At 43.4% G+C, this 14,481-nt stretch overlaps 1 protein-coding gene across 1 annotated transcript; it reads left to right on the forward strand.

Annotated features, from left to right (window-relative positions):
• The first annotated feature begins 464 nt into the window (after positions 1–464).
• On the forward strand, positions 465–2,812 carry adra2a (adrenoceptor alpha 2A). Its single transcript, XM_076277587.1, has 2 exons — positions 465–886; positions 1,069–2,812. The coding sequence occupies exon 2, from the start codon at positions 1,222–1,224 to the stop codon at positions 2,461–2,463; it is 1,242 nt and encodes a 413-aa protein (XP_076133702.1). The 5' UTR covers positions 465–886; positions 1,069–1,221; the 3' UTR covers positions 2,464–2,812.
• The last annotated feature ends 11,669 nt before the right edge of the window (positions 2,813–14,481 follow it).

The following is a 14,481-nucleotide window of genomic DNA, read 5'->3' on the forward strand; positions in this document are numbered from 1 at the left end:
GTAACAAGTAGATCATTCAACTGCCTGTTGATGTGATTTACTTGTAGGTTATATATTACGTGTCTTTCTTAATCATTACTAGACCATATGCTCTCCCCGCGAAACCCATGTCTGTCGACAGGTGTCACTATATGCACGCGCTCCACGGAGGGAGAACACCCTCAGGCCCGATTGAAAGCTGCAAGTTCTACCAAAAGTACAAGTAGGCTACTGAGACACGTTTTTCAAATTAGTCTACATAAGAAAGATAATTTAAGTCCCATTTCAAATAATTACTTTATTTGTTGTAGACCTATCGTACGCTTCAAATGGCTTCTTTCTGGCTTGGAAAGAAATTAAAATACCTGTCCAAATAGCCAGATGTATCTATAGTCTGATGCTGATAAATGGTGTCTGCAGCCTACTAGTTTGTTTTAATCAATGTATGAAACTAATAAAATATATAATGTTAATTTTAATCTAACTTGAAAAATATGTTTATATACAGACATGCTGTTTGGTGGTATCCTAGAAGATCCGGGTTTCAAAGGTTCTTCGCTTTTATTTCCACGTGGTTCATCAGTGGGTGCTAAGCAACACCAACTTGGAGGCTGGTGTTATAAAGCGAGGGAGTGGCAGTAGCCCAACACAGCACAGGGAGTGTTTCCACAGACAGCGGTACAGCAGCCTAATATGATTATTGCGCTATTAGCTCAGTGCAGGAGGCAGCCGCAGATCGACTGTGGGCAACTCTGGAGAGAGGTCGCGAGAAGCTCATCCCTGCACTTTGAAAGCAATGCGCCATGAGAACCACACCAGTTTGTCCAGCATCGGGGAATGAAGTTATTGTCAGGTTAACCTTATTTTGGAAATCCCAGTTAAACGGAGAGACTCCGAATTGATAACGGTAAGCCTTTAATACGACTCTTCCAACTAATCTTTACTTACCCTACAACGTCAAAACGATTATAAAACTTAACACTGTCAATTGTAAATTTAAGGGAAAAAGTTTGTTGATGGTATCCAGGCTTGTTTGCATAAAAAACAGAGAGGATGTTGCTCACCGCTATCTTTGTGTAAAATTTTCAGGGGAAAATGACTGATTCTGCCACATGTCCAGCTGACTTATGACTGAAGGCAAGTTTTATGCTTCCTCTTAATCAAACACTGGAGTCCTTGCTAACATAATGGACCCCTTCTAATAAGGTCACACGATTTTCCCTTGGGAAGCAGAAGTCCATAATGGGGTGTGACAATGTGACTAATGGAAGTGTTCCTGGAGGCCCACCTTACAGCATCGAGCTCTCCTTGCCCCTGACAGTGCTTGTGGGACTGCTAATCCTCTTGACAGTATTTGGAAATGTTCTTGTCGTCATCGCCGTGTTTACAAGCCGGGCCCTACGAGCCCCCCAGAACTTGTTCTTGGTCTCTTTGGCATCAGCTGACATCTTGGTGGCCACCCTGGTCATGCCGTTCTCGCTGGCAAATGAACTGATGGGCTACTGGTACTTTGGCAAAGTGTGGTGCGAGATCTACCTGGCCTTGGATGTTCTCTTCTGCACAGCATCCATAGCTCACCTGTGTGCCATCAGCCTGGACCGCTACTGGTCCATCACCCAGGCCATCGAGTACAACCTGAAGCGCACGCCCCGCAGGATCAAATGCATCATCTTCATCGTGTGGGTCATCGCCGCCGTCATTTCCTTCCCACCCTTGATCACCATGGAGAAGGAGAGCGCCAAGGAAGAGGGGCCCATGTGCAAGATCAACGAAGACAAGTGGTACATCATCTCCTCCAGCATCGGCTCCTTCTTCGTGCCCTGCATCATCATGATCCTGGTTTACATCCGCATCTACCAGATCGCTAAAAAGAGGACCAGGGCCCCCCCGGGGGACCACAGGAAGAAGGAGGCGTACAAGAAGGCCAATGGCATTGTGGGTACCGGTGATGGGGGCGAAGACCATAAGCCGTACCACGAGAGGCTGAACGGCCAGCAGAAGCCCGAGGAGGAAGTGGTTGTGGTGGCGGGGGACAAGGGTGATGTCAACGGTGTGGACATGGAGGAGTCGTCGTCCTCAGACCACAAGGTGAGCAACCCTTGCTCTATGAAGAAAAAAAAGGCCAAAGGCAAGACCAAGCTGTGCCAGATCAAACCAGGAGACACCATCCCTAGGCTCGAGGCTCGCCAGAGCATCAAGGGGAGCCGCTGGAAGGGCAGGCAGAATCGTGAGAAGCGCTTCACCTTTGTTCTGGCTGTGGTCATCGGGGTGTTCGTCATATGCTGGTTCCCCTTCTTCTTCACCTACACGCTAACGGCCCTTTGTGACTCCTGCTGTGTCCCCATCACACTGTTTAAATTTTTCTTCTGGTTCGGTTACTGCAACAGTGCCCTGAACCCTATCATCTACACAATATTCAACAATGATTTCAGAAGGTCCTTCAAGAAAATCTTGTGCCGCGGGGACAGTAGGCGAGTGGTGTGATGTGTACGCTACTGCCATTGTTATGTTTCCACAGGCTGTGCGTAGATAAATGGCGCTCGTTCCCCAGTGACAAATAATCCTAATGTGTTGAAAGCCATTTTAAGAAAGACTGTGTTTTTGCTGTGACCATTGATATGTTGTGTGTTATTTAAAATGTTGGCCTGTGAAACTATTTTTTTCAAAGCACATTTTCAATCACAATTCAAGTGGTTTGACGTATAGCATTTTTCTATTGTTGTAAAACGTAAATGTAAATCAGGTTTCTCGGCCAAGTATACTTTGTGTAAATGTTTCAATCACACAGAGGCATGTCATGTACTATTGTAAGAATCAAGCTATTTTCATTGTATTAAAGTGTATTTCTCCTTATTGTCTTGAATTATGGTATTATAATTGCTTTGTTGAAGTCCAATAATTGTGTGAAAGAAAAAAAAGAAAGAAAAAAAACAACAACAGCAACAGAGCACATTGTGTTCTCGATTCATTTTGTACAGGCACAGCAGCACAACTGACCATTTATGAGAAAAATATATATAAATTAGCCACTGGACATTTTTAAAAATAAAATCTAACATCTAATCAGCAAGATCTTTTAAGGCATTCAGTGAAAGCCTTCCCTCAGATGTGTAAGATGAAAGGGCCATACTGTTGCTCCTTTAGCTGCAGATTGACAAGCAGCAGAGCATTAAGGCTCTGCTCTAATAAAATGTATCATAAGCCAGGAAAAATCCACTCGTCTTCCACTGCAGTTTGGTCTGTTTTTGTCCTCAATACGGCACGACTCATTTAAAATCCCGGGTACTCTGGTATGCACCATTAAGCAGGGGATGTTGATCTTGTTAGACCGGAACTTGATTGACTGGTCTTTTGCACCCTGCAAAACACACACACACCTGCCTGTCTGAGATCATTATAATAGTTTTTCTTTGGTGAAATGTCACAAAATAATTTTTCAAACATGATCAAAACAGAATGTCAACAAATAATAACAACAGTAATAATAATTGTAAACACTATGAGAGAAATACGTGAGAGTTTCTCCGCTCATCCGAGTGACCAAACAGCTGACACTGGGTCAAGTTTTCATTGCAAACATGCCGCACCAGCCCGTGTGCATGTAGCCGCCCTGATATGCTCAGCTGGAATCTGAACACACAACAAGACAGCCTGCCTAGCGAGGCAGCACAGCAGCAAAGCAGACGTACGGTCAAAGAACCCCCCTAGAGATCTCTCCTCTGGGAACAGATCAATGGCCTTAAGAGTCCATACATCAGCCTGCATTCCCCATATTAGAGAACTCAGTAGGAGATGATGGGATGAGGTATGAGCTCAAATCGTATTGCGTCGCTTGGTCTTTTATGGCTCCACCATTAACATAATTGGAGTGGCTGAGGGATAGCAAGGACACTTAGGGAGGGAATATCTTAAATACACCAAACAACCACACATATTTAAGGTGTCATGACAGATGACAGTGTCTCACTATTTTCTTAGCAAAACATCTTTAATTATGGCAACGAAATCTTTGAAGATATATCTACTTTGATAGATATATATTACTTTGTGTATAAGTGATGCATTCTTGTAAATAAATAAGTCATACTCTTACAAACAAACAAAAGACAGTTTACCTGGAAACAGAGAAATCACCTGGGAGTTTATACAATCATAAGACCTTTAAAATGATCCTTTAATGTTTCTACACAGAATGTATTTTGCAAGTTTATTTTCTCTGAATAGCTTATGGTCACAGCCGCCACAGTTTCTCATTTGTGGTGAAAAAACCCTGCACTGCAGAAGAGCACATACGTAATGCACCTCCTCTTGTCCCCTCGCAGATATGAAAATAGATGCTGAGCCAAAAAGCCTCCAGATATATCTCTCCCATGCACAAACTTCTAATTTATATGCACAAGTGGGTATTCAGACGGTCCCGTAATTACGGTGAATGGCGATAATATGCGTTCCACTGTAATTATTGTCAGGTGGCACAAAACAAATGATGAGGTTTGAAGGAAGCTTATACAGAAGCTGTCCAATATCGCTGATAGATTACTGTTATTGTGCGCACAACTGGAATTGTTACAATAGTGCCCAAGGACCAAGCAACAGTTGGGGAAAACCTTTGAGTGCAGTGTGAGCTGTGGGACACCATAAGGGCAGACTGCATGAGAGTGGGAGGTTATGGTGTCAAATGAGAAGTGATTGGGTGGGTGTTGACTGACATCCTGTGGGAGTGAGGCCCATGTGGAGGCTGTGGCTGCTTATCTGAATGGTGGTGGTGGTGGGGGGGAGGTTACTGAATAGTGGTGGTGGTGGTGGGGGGTTACTGAATGGTGGCCTCAGTCTCATCTCATCTCTGCAGGGAGACTCAGCAGTCCACAGCTAAGGCACTGGATCAGACGTGCAGTGGAAGAGTAGCTGTACTCATGGATAGGCGTAGAATTGCCAAAACAAACAAAATACCTTTACATAAATTAAGCAGTCCTGGCAGTGTTCCAGATGAGTGACTCTGTAACAGCAGTGTGTGAGAGGGCTATAATGCCTGGGTGCTTTTGTTGTATCTGTGTGTGTGTGTGTGTGTGTGTGTGTGTGTGTGTGTGTCTGTGTGTGTGTGTGTGTGTGTGTGTGTGTGTGTCTGTGTGTGTGTGTGTGTGTGTGCATGTGTGTGTGTGTGTGTCTGTGTATGTCTGTAAGTGTGTTTGTGAGCTTCTTTGCTAGCAAACACCTGGCTTCTGTGTGTGTGTGTGTGTGTGTGTGTGTGTGTGTGTGTGTGTGTGTGTGTGTGTGTGTGTGTGTTTTTGTATGTGTGTGTGGAATTAAAAGTGATTAAGATGCCTATTACTGTCCCATTATAGTTCAAATGAAGAGCTATTTACATTATTGTTAGGTTTTCTTCAATTTATGTGGCCTAAGTAGTTTATTTTTCCCATAAATGTTCTTCTCTGTTGAATTCATTCCTAACATTTGCTCTGTTCTGCTGGTTTCATATAGGCTATTTACAGTTTTATGTATTTGAAATTGCCTTAGCCTCCTGTTCTCAACTGACGTGGAATTCTGTCTTCGATTTGCTTTTGCTATACAGAACTCTGGAGGTTGTCATCTAATGTCTCCATATTTGAAACCAAACCCAAAGACCCCGAGGGTGATTTTAGAAGTCATAAATTAGTCCAGACACAGAACATGCACAGAATGGCCCATATTTATTCCAGGATTTAATTATGTAAGCCATGCACACGTCCGGTGGAGACTAGACAGCAGCACCTGCAGAATTTCTATGCTTGAAAGGAGAGTCACTGCTGTGTACATATATAACACTTTAAACATGAGAGTTGCTAGTGTACATATATAACAGATTAAACATGGAGGCTACTCAGACCAGAGTGTACAACTCTTCCACGGCTTGCTCAGAAATGTGACGTTCGATATTGTACACATGCCAGTTCTTTCAGTCGTGGATATCTTTTTGAAGTGTGTTAAAAGCCTCCAATATCAGCTTGATATTGAACTTTTAGTGCTCCCCAAAGAGATTAGGAACAATAGCACAGGGAATGCAAGAGCACATATTTGATTAAAGCACATGGGCAGTGCTGCTGAGAGTGGGATGGGACAACACAAATCCCCTTTGTCTAGAAATCAGCCAGGAAGGGCTTGCAGCATGCGCACAGTTGGACAGTAATCACTCTGATATTTGGGCTAAAAGAACAGAGAGATGCAGCACTTTGCCTCTTGCTTAGAAATGGATTTGTTACCCTCAGTTTGTAGTAAACACAGATCGTTTAAACCAAAGATACTGCAATGTTGAATAAAACGGCAGTCTTTTGAGATGTCTTTAAATGATAATATCATCCCTGATGAAGCGCTAGGCGAAATGCGTTGTTCGTTCAAAAAATAAAAATTAAGTTAATAGTGATCAGTGTGCGGTGATTCTTGATCTTACACTCTTGGATAATATCATCTTATTTACTGGTAAATTAAATTGTCTTCATAGACCAACCTAATAAGAAAACATGTAGATGCATACATGAAATAATATGCATGTAGTAGTGTAGTATATTTGTTTATATTATATAAAGGCACTGAAGTTACTATCATGTTTAATTCAATTCCTGTGAGATTTTGTGCCATTGTAAATATTGTGTTTGGGAAAAACAAGTGATGTTTTACTATGCCAATGAATGCAGAATGGCAAAGGTCAAGCTCAAAAGGAGCTTCACAGTGAAATCTGGAGGGACTTATGTGCACTCTTGTGTGTTAAAGTGTGTGTGTGTGTCTGTGTGTGTGTGTGTGTGTGTGTGTGTGTTTGTGTGTGTTTTCTGCAGTATTAACCAATAGCACATTCCTTATTTGAATCGGACTGCCAAATGGAGAAAAGGAGAAGAACAGAGGGACTGGCTGCTGCTCCTCAGGATTCCCTCGTGTAACTACTGCACACACACACACACACACACACACACACACACACACACACACACACACACACACACACACACACACACACAGAGAGACACACACAGAGAGACACACACAGACACACACAGACACCGTGCCATACCTCCAATCACCAATCCTTAACTCTATACTGCACACACACACACACACCGTGGCATACCCCCAATCCTTAACTCTACCTACTACTGCACACCTGCACACACACACACACACACACACACACACACACACACACACATGGTAACGTTGATAATGTGTGAATATGTTGAATACCTTAGCCCTTAGAAGTATCAACAAAGAATTTGATATCAGGCCTTTTTTAGGTTATGTGATGTTGTATGATATGTCTTTTTTAGGTTATGTGATGTTGTATGATATGTCTGAGCTGATACATGTTCTCCTACTGTCTCCCCTGGAATTAGTCTCTCTCCTAGTCTGTCTCTCTTCTTTCCCTGTGAATACACATTAGTGTTGTCTCACTGGATATGTAGTCCTCGTCCCCCACTTTATCATGTCGTTGGATAAAAAACAGGTGCCTCTAGTTTTCCTGGTAGGGTTGTTTGAGAATACTTACAACCTTACTTAAATATGACGTAAAACCAATTCTAACATTCTAATTTTTTTTAAATTTTTTACATTTGATACGTATATAGGTACCTATTGGTATTCTGGATATGTATGGTCCAATACTAGGCTGGCTCTGCCCTCCTATGTACTTTCGCTCAATTTGCATTTCCCCTCGTCTGGGTCTGCGGTATATTTGCGGGTTTTCTCCTGCAAAAATCTGCAGGTCCAATCAGCGAACAGAGGGAGTGGCTGAGAACAATGACGTTGAGGTCGTGCACTAGTTTGATCCAGACATATGTCACGACCAAACGTTAGCGATTGGTTATGGCAGATCCAGAGCTCTGGGCAGATCCAATAGTTTTAAACGTCAACAGAGTACTCGCCTTCAAGGAAGTTAACGCTTGGCAATGAAAAAAGTGTCCAGACTCTCTGTACATTATGAGTCTGGTAGGACCAGGCTAGTCTAATACTGCTCTGTGAATGAATATATATTATGTGAATATATTGTGGTCTGAAGTGTGGATTGAATATTAAATTATAGAAAAATGAAGAAAATATTCTATGTATTTGCGATGATGTGTATATTTGTATCTGTGTAAGCTGTATGTATTGTTTATGTACATGGGCATGGTGCAATATTCTATATTTATTCAGTTGATTGTATTTAAGTGAACTGATTGTATAATGGATCCTGCAACCTAACTATAATCACATGGGAAATGGAATTTAAAAAGGGCAGCTGTGTAACATTTGTTTGAAGTCTGAGAAAGGGCCGTGAGGACTTGAAACGTCACTGTGAATAAAACAAACTTTAATGGGAGCTCTCCGGTGTGCAGATCTTCACTTTTCTTTGATACCCCCAATCCCCCACATGTAACAAAAAACCCACTAAATGATAAACCAGACATTTAGTCACATCTTTCTGCTTTTCTGCCCAGCATGGGCGTAGATTTCCATGGGGACCACGGTGACTTGTCCCCACCAATATTTTGGGATGGCAAAATTGTCCCTACCAATATTTTAGTGAACTCATTTGTATTGTGTTTGTTTTCTATTCATTTTGATATTCTCACAAAGTATAAATCTCCAATACAACCTGTTCAGGCATGCTATCATTTGAGTGTCTGAAACCAAAGGGGATTTATCTGACACTCACATGAAAGTGTCAAAGCATATGGTTAATTGTCGCGGTCGTGGCAGACATGAGGTTGTGTCCCTACCAAAGCTGAAACCAAAGCCATGCCTTGCTGCCCAGTGAGGTAGGACTGGTCAGGCTTGTAGAGGGGCATTTATAGAATAGAGAGATCCAAGAGAGGAGAGCAGCTAAACGAGTGCTGCAAAGTCTGGAGTGCGACTGGGGACCACAGGAGGGGCTGTGAATCCTGATCAGAAGAATAAGCGCTGTGTCTGGCTGGGCACCAGCTCACACCTGAGGGCTGTGAGAGGCAATATTTAAATAACAGACATTTAAATGAGGCTCTCCATTTCACACGGCTCACAACTATTCAGAGGATGCCATTTGAGAGACTTATCCGGTAGGAGATGTATTTCCATTTGTTGGAGGTCCACGGTCAAGAGCGTAACAATGCTGTCCAAACTGTTTGAGACTGCACGCTGATTTATGGTCTGTGGCTTTGTGAAGAGGACATTGAGCTCTGAGACTTTCTTAAGCGACGCGATATGGAGTCTGTCCAGGCGTCCACAGTAGTCAGTTCACACAGCGTCCACAGGGACAGCATGGCTGGCCGCCAGCTTCATTTTCGGACTCTCCCCTCCTGCATCTGCTGACCCCTGCCCCCCCCTGGTAACATTTCTCTAAGTGGGCTACAGGCTCCCCAAACATGAAATATGGAATAGAGTCTGCGGCGGTGGCTGGGCTGTGCGCGCGCGGAGGCAGATAACAAGATTGGAAATTGAGGTCTCCTTTGAGGCCCGAGGGGCCCGCGCAGCGCTCCGCCAAAATTACACACTGGAGTCCAAATGAAAGAAAGTAGAGGGAGCGAGAGACAAAAAAAATCAAATTGAATCTGAAACTTTGTTTGTGCATCTGAAGCCACTGCCTCGATTCGCTGGAATACTTTGTGATTTGAGATGAGAGAGAAGCACACCAGCTCAATACCAGGTTGTCTATTCTAGATCATAGAAATGGTTACACTAACAAAGGGCTCTCTTTTCTCCTTGATTGTCATGCAGTAAACAAGCTCAAATGAATGGATATGGTAAAGTGAAACATTGTCATCCTTGTCAATAAGAATAATAGTTAAAAAACATGCTGACAGATATAATGTCCTCTTGTGTCAGACAATGATCAGGGTTAGATATTGTGTTTGTACACTAGACAAATGCCAAACACAAATGTCAAATGCTCCTCAGACATCAAACTATGATTACAATAATTTTTATGTCTTCACAGTAGCTGTCTTTCCAAGCCTCACAACATTATTTCAAACATTACCAGCAGGAATTATATTTACTCTTGTTGAAATAACAAAATATTTTATGTGTGCAGTATAAGGGCCACTTCTAACCCTTGTACAAAATTGTCCAGCATTTCGGAGACTAATTTCTGATAAACAAGAAACACAATTTCAGGAGAGCTTTTTACACTTTGTCTCACTTCTTTCATTGCAATACAAGTCTAATATTGGTATTTCCTTTGTGTCTGATTGTTCCTCAGCCAGCTGAGACAAAACTGTTTCATTACATTGGTTCATTGGGTTCATTTAGCATCCCCTCCTCCCCCGCATATGAGGGACAAGGTTGTGAACGAGATGAGGTGGGAAGCAGAAGTGTTTACATGAAGTAAAAGAGATATGAATCAATGCATGCGTCTGCAAATGGAAAAGGTGTGCCACTGATGACGCATTCCGATGGGATGAGATTGATTTCCCTGCAGCCTTGTGCAGTGTTGCTGGGAACAGAGGTGGGCCCAGGCCGATTACTGTGTCATTACTGGTTTTGGGTAGGCGGTTTGGAGTAATAAATGAAGTCATAGGGCTTCAGAGGGGCCCTTGAGAAAACAAAGCAATGCATTCCAAATGGCTATATCAGGGTGCATGCTAATTTAGTGCCATCTAAAATATGACAAAAAAACCTGAAAACCTTTCAAGTTCAACTAGAACATTTATATGAATCATTTTTGAAATCTGAAATGATGCCTCCATTTCCATATCTATGTGGACTGTTTTGAATAATCAATCTGAACTAATGAAGCCGAGAAAAATTAAGCTAAAGGGTGACACTTCACCACAGTAAGCCTTAACACACAGTACTGCACAGTCCCCTTAACACACAGTTACTGCACAGTCCCCTTAACACACAGTACACAGTTACTGCACAGTCCCCTTAACACACAGTACTACACACAGTACTGCACAGTCCCTTTAACACACAGTTACTGCACAGTCCCCTTAACACACAGTACTGTACAGTCCCCTTAACACACAATACACGGTTACTGCACAGTCCCCTTAACGGTGCGGCACGCCTGCTGTCCCCAGCCTCCCCACTGGCGTCTGATGGCCCCGCTGGGATGTGGCACTGCAGCTGAGCTGAACAACCTCATCCCTGCTGCTCTATTTGTGTTCTGGCACCTGTCCTGACCTCTGCTGACCCGTCTCTCCCTGAAATTAATGGGTGTGACAGAGCACTCCGTGGCCACAAACACCATCAATTCATCTGGGCACGGAAGCACAGAGGGCTGCTGCGAGTGGAGCCAGAGTCTCTGGGAGACAACCGGTCAGCCTGGCTCTCTGGCTTTACCGCTCAACACCAGCCTGGACACCAGGGCACAGCTGGCCGCCTCATTCAGCCGTGTGGTCTCTCTCACGCAATCGTGCGCTGAGAGGGGATGACCACATAAGGACTCTTGGAGGAGGTCTCACTGTGGACCAGATGATGTGCTCTAATTGAACAGTTGAAGTGTGTGAACCTCTGAGCTGATTATTACAAGAGCATGCCTTGCTCTCAGCGTTGTGCTGGAAGAGATAGATTTGTTTTCATGTCTGCAGATATCCCACTCCGCTATCTGATGGAACATTAAGCACATTAGCATTTTTTATTTGAAAGAGTCAGAGCAGTGAGGTCATTTTCCTCCCATTAGAATCTTTACTGTTGTTGGACTATTAAAGAGCTTTTTAATGAACTTCAATGTGATTTGCATAACACAAGCAAAGAACCCATTTCTGATGTTTGTTCACATTTAACCTTCTTTTGTTTTTGTTTGACACATTAAGATACAACGACTCTGACATGAGTAATATAAAGCTGTCCTTTGACATGGTCGTACACAGTTTGTTCTACACTCTCACCATTGTTTTTTTTGCGGAATAATAATCTGAATTTCAAGTAGTTCTCTGCTAGCCTGGCTAACATCCACCAGGCTCATTCTCTATTGGTCTGGACACCTGTTGTTTACTTTTGATTTTCAAGGGATGCAGCCAGTGCAGATATTAAATTCAATTTGGAACATTCAACTCTTGCTGAATCTTTTCAGAAGTACTGCCAATAGGTCTACATTTTCCTTGCCAACAAAGGTTTTAAATGCAGCTGATTATTCATTTTCACAAATACACCTCTGTAAATGCAGATGCATGGTTCAGTTCACTGCATTTCAATTTGTATACGTCATCATTTGTCATGTGGTATGTATGAGATCCCATGGACCACATGACATAATTGTGCAGGTTTGCATGAATTAGGCTATTTTCACCTGTACATATTGTACCAGTACAGCACTGCACTGGTGTGTGGGCAATGGATTGAGTGTGATACTGGACCCAGGGGTTTGAGGAGAAAGCCTCAGCTTGTATGTCTCTTTGTTGTTGCTCAGGAATACCATCATTTTCTCTCTCTCTTTATCTCTCTCTCTCTCACACACACACACACACACACACACACACACACACACACACACACACACACACACACACACACACACACACACACACACACACACACACACATATCACAAACACACACACACACCACAAACACACGCGCACACACACACACACACATATCACACACACACACACACACACATCACACACACATACACACACACATATCACACACACATACACACACACACACCACAACACACACACACACACACACACACACACACACACACACACACATACACACACACACACCACAGACACAGACACACGCATACACATACACACACACACACACACATGGCAAAAAGCAATAATGGCCCCCATGACAAGTGTCATTATCCCCACAGTGTGTTCTCCTTGAGGAGCCTGTTGTTTGTTATTATTTTTTCTATGCATTCCAAGCGTAAATGTGGACCCAAATTGCTTGTGAGAGGGGGGTATTTGGCAGAGAATTAGCGGCAGCCCGGTAGTCCAGGCTCGGGATGACCTCTCTGTGTTCTCTCCAGCTCCTGCTATTAGAGTCTCGCATATCCATCAATCATTTGCACAGTGTTTATCACAACAAGCAGCACTGAGTGTGAATAAGGTGTGGACCCCAAAATAACACAAATGACTCATTTGCAACAGATGTAAGCTTTTGTCCTGAAAATGTAAATGAGTTGTGACTCTAAACGAATGTGAGGTCTGTTCTAGATATCTTCTGGATATCCATCAATCACACTAGAAGTGGCTCAGAGGAGGTGGCTGTATACTTATGTACTGCTACTCCTGCTACTTAAACATTGTCTTATCATCTGGTATTTTTCCACACACGCACACACACACACACACACACACACACACACACACACACACACACACACACACACACACACACATGCACACACACACACACACACACACACACACACACAGACAAATAGGTGGGGGGGTAAGAGAGAGCTAGAGAGAGAGAGAGAGAGAGAGAGAGAGAGAGAGAGAGAGAGAGAGAGAGAGAGAGAGAGAGAGAGAGAGAGAGAGAGAGAGAGAGAGAGAGAGAGAGAGAAGGCTCCGTTGGGGACCAGGGGCCAGTGCAGTACATATGCATGGGGGCTCTAGACCAATCCAGAGTGGCGTGAGACAAAGCTCCTCCACGGGGCCAGTGCTTTAGGAGTGCGTGTGACTTGAGCTCTGCACCTGGAGCGCCAGGCTCCCACAGATGGTGCCCTGTTTATTGATAAGGCTGCTGGGAGTTTCCTCTGAACCACCCGCCTTGTCAGGCCTCGGGGTTTAAAAGGCATTAAATGTGCATCAAGCAGCAGTTAACAAAGTGCCTATCAATAATCATGTTGAAATGCCGATTTCTCCATATTCTATGCACGTTCAGAGGTGGTCCTTATGCATATAGTCTATCCATTTTTGATGCATAGCTCATTTGTTGCTCTGTAGAACTAGAATTCTCCCTCTTGCTGTTTTTCTTCAGAAGTGCTGTATGATTATCAGACGGGGATGTTGGGGGATATTGCTGTTGTGAAGGTTGACAGAAGTGTGTTTAGCGCTAGTCCCTGAATAGACCTAACCGCTGATGGGGCCTTGGACTGTCAGAGATCTGAACGAGACGAGAGATGAAAAGGGAGAATTAAAAATGCTTTTTTTGGCTGTTATTCCTTTTGACTTATATGTCCTCAGAGAATTGTGTGATCCCTCCACTGGGTTTTACACACCAACTCTCAGTTCATAAATACAAACTCATTCATATCCTTCACACTAATTTATTTCAACAAAACTAGACTGCATATCTTTCCTAAATTCAGCGTATTTCAGGGTTTCCACAGCATTCCCTGTTTGTGGGTTTACCTCTCATTATCCAGAATAGATTTTCAAAACGGAACTGGAATGGATGTTTTTCTCCACAAATGGATGTGGTGCTGATAGATACAGTATGATTGAGCTCCTGGTTGTATTCCCAGAACTGCGCACACATAGCAGCACACTACAGCAGAGCAGAGGGAATCTGAATCTCCTCCACAACCCCTGATACCCTCGCGATTTCACGTGGCTCGTATCCAAGCAACCCTGGGCAACATAATTATCATTCAAGTAGGGGAACATTCAC

Source organism: Alosa pseudoharengus, unplaced genomic scaffold (assembly GCF_046254945.1).
Source record: "Alosa pseudoharengus isolate Yale_2024_CS ecotype anadromous, Long Island Sound unplaced genomic scaffold, YU_APseudo_1.1 YU_APseudo_1.1_scf_1, whole genome shotgun sequence".
Lineage (NCBI taxonomy): Eukaryota > Metazoa > Chordata > Actinopteri > Clupeiformes > Clupeidae > Alosa > Alosa pseudoharengus.

Excerpts from the sequence above, each read along its gene's own strand:
- adra2a (XM_076277587.1), top strand. The coding sequence starts at position 1,222 with ATGGGGTGTGACAATGTGACTAATGGAAGTGTTCCTGGAGGCCCACCT.